The sequence below is a fragment of the Atta colombica genome, unplaced genomic scaffold (assembly GCF_001594045.1).
Source record: "Atta colombica isolate Treedump-2 unplaced genomic scaffold, Acol1.0 scaffold153, whole genome shotgun sequence".
Taxonomy (NCBI): Eukaryota; Metazoa; Arthropoda; class Insecta; order Hymenoptera; family Formicidae; genus Atta; species Atta colombica.
The window spans coordinates 549,908-555,522 of NW_017259243.1; the positions used below are offsets into that span (position 1 = coordinate 549,908).

The 5,615-nt window shown below is 32.0% G+C and overlaps 1 protein-coding gene across 1 annotated transcript; it reads right to left on the bottom strand.

Annotated features, from left to right (window-relative positions):
• Positions 1 to 2,262: 2,262 nt before the first annotated feature.
• LOC108685426 (adapter molecule Crk) lies at positions 2,263 to 4,748 on the bottom strand. Its single transcript, XM_018190203.1, has 3 exons — positions 4,167 to 4,748; positions 3,029 to 3,384; positions 2,263 to 2,945 (listed from the first exon to the last, which is right to left on the bottom strand). Exons 1-3 carry the CDS (start codon positions 4,199 to 4,201, stop codon positions 2,473 to 2,475), a joined length of 864 nt encoding a protein of 287 aa, XP_018045692.1. The 5' UTR covers positions 4,202 to 4,748; the 3' UTR covers positions 2,263 to 2,472.
• Positions 4,749 to 5,615: the final 867 nt, after the last annotated feature.

Genomic DNA, 5,615 nt, shown 5'->3' on the forward strand with positions numbered 1-5,615 from the left:
GCTCGATTTAGTTTTCAATTGAATTCTGAAAATGTGATGAAAAGTTATAAGTAGATATAGAAATTAATAAACAACGATATCTACATACATAATCATTTATTATCAAGTGCTATAATGGAACGTTACATTATTACAATCTAATATAAATTACAACACAAATATATATTTATCTAAATGATTATTGATCTTATCATTTATTATCATATTTTATTTATGGAATCGATTCACTATCAGAAAAACCAAAAAAATATGTGCATACGCTTAGAAAAATATACATTATCCTTGTATCGTATTTAAATTTATCTCATGTATAGCTTGTACAAATGAATTTGTTTTGATGAGTTATGCATGTGAAAATGTGATCAAGTAATAATAATTTATATTTTCTAACTGTAGTTTTCTTTCGTTACGATCGATGAAATTTATAACAGAAATTCTTCAAATTAATACACATAACAATCAACTATCATGTGAAAATATATAAGCGCAAATTATTTAATATTTAAATATTTGTATGTTGATATCTATATAATATCTTAAACTGAAACCCATTTAAGCACCATCTGTCATTGGAATATTGGTAATTAAAGATAAAATGTACATGATGGCACATACCGGACCTTGTCTGATATCTTATATGAATATACGGTTCGATCTTCATAATGCTGCCAAAAAACTGCCTGTTACTCAGCTTGCCTTATTACATATACAAAACTGACTGAAAAAATATATATAAATTGAATAATTTCATATTTTATCTCTCTTGTATGTTTAAACGAGATTAACATTAAACGGAAGAGAATCTTGCCTAAACATATTTATTAATATGGAATACTTCCATTTTGTTTATCTTAATACTGCGCACAATTTTAGGAAGATTATGGAGAACTTACGCAACTTGTGACTACAATGATGACGATGGTGATAATGAGAATGATGATGATGGAAATGTCAAATGCACGTAGTAAATTAAAAAATCGAGTGATAAAATATATTACGCGTTATAATCTAAAATTATATTGCAAAAATATAAAACATAATGAACATAATTATTAGTACAAGTCTATTTTTCCTTTTTAAATAGCATGTGTTATATAATGTATGTGACAATTTGTGTAATTCCGATATATGTAAAATGTGTAACTATTTTAGCAGTTTCAATAGCTGACATTTTAAGTTTTAGAATTGATTCGTTCTCAATAAAAACTTCATGAGAACGCAATATTTATTACTTATTACTTCATGAGAACGCAATATTTATTTAAGAATATCTGCTATCAAAATAATTCCCAAAAGTATCCTGCATAACTATGATCAACTTTTTGATACAATTAACCTTTCCATCATTATTTATAAATACAACTTTCTAGCACAGTGTGTTGCTCCAATTGGTGGCACAACCTATGGCTAACAGATATTGTATGTACCATATCTAGATTGCGTAGCCTGCAGAACTGTACTTTTTTCGAAATATTATGATATTTCGGTTATTTTTTTCGGAAGTGTTAATAATAATAAAATGAAACAATGTCAAGCGAGTACATAAACAGTATGCTTTTATCATAGTCACTTTGACTAGAAGATATTATCGTACATTCAATGTAGAATATACTATTCCATAACTTCAGGAATACAAGTGTAATATTTGCTAATAAAATATTTTAAGGAACGCATACAAGCTTTTTTTCATTGTAATATTCATAAATAAAAGTGATAAATTACGTTTATCAATAATATAAATCTTTTATAAAATCAACAAATCCATGATGAAAGATTGTTGAGCATAGATGAAGAACTGTGCATGTGCCGAACTATTCGCGTATCGAGCACTATAATAAATTTCTAAATAAACAATAAAAACTTATACATACGTGAATGTTAAACTAGTGCACTATATTATAATATCTATATAAAAATATGTATGTAGAATAATATATATGTAACAAATAGCTACACACACACACATATATATATATATATATAACTATAAATTAAAACCATTAGAGTATACATTTTATAAATACTGTATTTGTTTTTTTTTTTACAAAAATCTGTTTGTTCATTATTTCACTGAAACATGGCATTTTAATTTTTAATAAAATAAAATCGTATATACGAGATTAATATATATTGTAATATGTATCTAACAACTTTATAAAATTATGCTTGTGCTTTGGGCAATTAGCAATGTATAATATAAACTGATGAATTAACATGTGACTAAATTAACATACTGTAGAGATATTAACATAAACCTCTAAACATTTCTTAAGACATATTGCACAAAAATCTGGCGTTCATTCTTATAATATGTTATATCCAGCAATTGAACGTACAGTTATTCAGGCTAAACGTACTTTGAAATGGCACATATAATAGATGTTATTAGTAACTCTAAATTTTGATAATATAGGAGATGTCTTTCTTCCCTTTGTCACACATGTGGTGCACATCACACTCGGAGAATTTCTGTTAAATCTCCTGATTGTCTTCACCAGTCTCATTATCTACAAACTCCACATGCGTAAATGGGAAGTGTCCAACCTTGCCGTGCAATTCACCTTCCCACTGGCCATTGATATTAGTCTTTGTCACTTTTATCATATCACCTACTTCTAATTTTAGCGCAGTTTTATCATAGGCATTTGGCACCCTTGCCTGTTTCACTTTGGCAAAGGCCGGCAGTGTTCTCTGAATGTTTGATCTTCGCGTTACTGTTGTTTGTCCCGTTGTTTCTGTATGAGATACCTGTGATGTAGGCCCTGAATTTGAATTAGAACCGGAACTGCCGCCACTTTCAGGCCGTGAATTATTTTCTATTATCATATGACTATCATCGTCATACTTTTGAACGTACGGCACTGGTATCGAACCAGTTTGGCCCACACTATTTCTAGCTGTCCACCACTGTTCTTCGTCTTTCGATATTACAGTGAGTATATCACCTAAAGTTACAAGTATCTCATTAATAAGATTATAAAAAATAAACTGATACAAATCAATCAGAATTAAAGAAGACAATATATACCTTTTCTAAAGGGTAAGTCCTCAGAATCATTTCCTTCAAAATCATATTTTGCAATTACCCTCTGCGTTTTCTTTGGCGCTGGCCTAATTAATGGTGTGGTGTCTAAGTAGTGAAGCTTATAAAAGGCGAGAAGACTGGGAATATCCGGAAACATCTGATCACCAATCCGATAACGAATTTGATCTCCTTGTTGGATTTTATTAATGATATAGTGGCTAACTTTACTGTCCTCCCTTACGCATAGTACAAAGTCACCATGTATAGAGGTGCTGTCTCGTACTAAAAATACACCACCTTCTTTTTCACCCATCAATAAGTCAGATGCATCCTGTCGTGACATAGCACCAAAGTACCAACTGAAAAGAATCAATTATAATTAATTATAATACAGTTTCAGAGAAACTTATATTTTATTTAAACATATAAAAAAAGAGATAAATTATAATTTCATAAACAAACATAAAAAAAATGTAAAAAATAAAGTAGTAAATACTACTGTTTTTAAATATTAAATTCAAAGCAACTAAATAATTAAGATAAGCAAAGATCATATTCGGTCAAAGCAGAAATTGGTGTTTAATAATTCATGCAAAAATATTACTAGATATCCATTTCCATTTTAACCAAATATGATCTTCACTGATTTGTGTTTAACATTTCTCGATTAATTTTTTCACTTACAATTGTTTAAATTATTAAAATTTTCTATTTTTCTTTTTAGGACAAATATATACGGAAGAGATTAAAAACGTTTAGATTTTCATTATTTTTAATTAGTGCTTGATTGTGAGAACATTCAATGTTATAACACAAATGTCTATAAGACTGATCTGACAAATATCTAGGAAACACACGAAAAATTATAAAATTTATACTCCACGTCGTCCACGATGAGATTAATATTTCGAAGCAAGCTACTCGTATTGCACGGACTAAAGAAGACTTATCCAGTGCTCCGAGAACGAATGTATCGGGACGATAATTGCATCGTTTTTGTGCGGGAGCCGTTAAATGGAAAACCGCGATATGTTAAGTGGCCTGCACGATTGCAATTTCAAACGCCATTACGCCAATAATACTTAATGCAAGCATGACACTCGCTCGATGAATCAAAACATGGGAATTCTCCCGCACGTACCTCGATTTGTCATACTGATCGAAGGTCGCAGCCATTGTCGTGTCGATCGGAGGTTCCAGAAGCGAGACGAGCAGCTTCTTCTCTCGTCAATTGTCAATTAATATATCACGGAGCACGTCCGACGGGGAGGGAATAAGAGAGGGACTCGGCCGAGTTGCCGCATACTTAGTGAGAGGGGCCTCACAAAATGCTCGTGCGAGTTACTGTCGTGGACGGATTTCCAGGTCTATCGCGGAACTTTGTGCGGCTATCAGAGAAACTACCGCGATGTATCTTTCGGCGGAAATCCTTAGAGACACTTTTTTACGATCACTCTTTTACTCCTGATCCGAAAGGGAATTATCACTTCATCGTCGGACATTCCTCGCACGAGCGGTCTCGTAGGAATGAACCATCAGCGACATATTCTTGAGATTGTGCACGTTTACAAACGTTTTGATCGACAGATGTTTCTTTTCTCTTTGCCGAGGCCTTCGTCGGGAAACTACCACGTGCTATACGTCGGTACGACGTTTACACGCCGCACGAAGCAATCGTGAAGCAAACGACAGATCTTACAAAAATGGTCGCCAACGCAATATGACTTCGTCCATGCCTCTTAAGGATGGTACGCAACAATTTGCAAATCGCAATGCTCGCGTGTTTCCCTTTATGCTGGATTCACACTATGTATGTGATGATTCCTGCACACAGAACGAACTTATGACACCGACGAGATATTATTAAAGACCAACATCCTTACGGGAGTTCGCGCCTTTGTGAATATTAAAGTGATTAAGAGTTAAAAACTGATAATATTGTATTAATTTTATGATTTATTAGTTTAGTAGACGTAATTATGCATTTATAACTCAATAATGCTCGATTTTTCTTTAAAATTGTAATTTCAGTATTATCGTTAAAGTTTGATTATCATCAGAGATGATAAAAAAATTATAATTTTTCTGCAATATATAGAATATTATTGCTTTACAATAAAAAAATGAATTTAATGTTTTTATTACATAATGTTCCATAAATAAATATGCATACTTGTAAAGCTATAATATTCTATATATTGCCAAATATTCTTATGTTAATAATAATAAATTTGTATCAATTGTCGATAATGTCAACGTTCTTCAATTATCTTCGGGCCCTTTTTATACTGTCGAAAATTTGCCCAGGGTTGATAATCTTTAATAGTATCTCGTCAGTGCTCGACAACGCCTTGACGACTTGCTGCGCAACGAAAATTGGCGCAAGAGCCAATCAGCTTTTATCGCTTATAAAAGAAGAAAGAATGGGCGAGTTCAAGACGGCTAAGGCTTGGTCTTACCAAAGATACGGTCAACGCGATGTTACAAATGCTTTAAAGCAATTTTTGATTGGTCAATTTGTAAAATTTTTTTTTCTAATTGGTCAACCAAACGCTTTAAAGCATTTATAGTAAGACTTTGACCGCAGCCC

Bases quoted from the DNA above. Each gene is read 5' to 3' on its own strand.
- LOC108685426 (XM_018190203.1), bottom strand. From the start codon at position 4,201: ATGGCTGCGACCTTCGATCAGTATGACAAATCGAG. The intron at 3,385-4,166 runs GTACGTGCGGGA...GATTCTTTTCAG, and splicing joins GATCAGTATGACAAATCGAG to TTGGTACTTTGGTGCTATGT. The intron at 2,946-3,028 runs GTATATATTGTC...TTGTAACTTTAG, and splicing joins GGACTTACCCTTTAGAAAAG to GTGATATACTCACTGTAATA.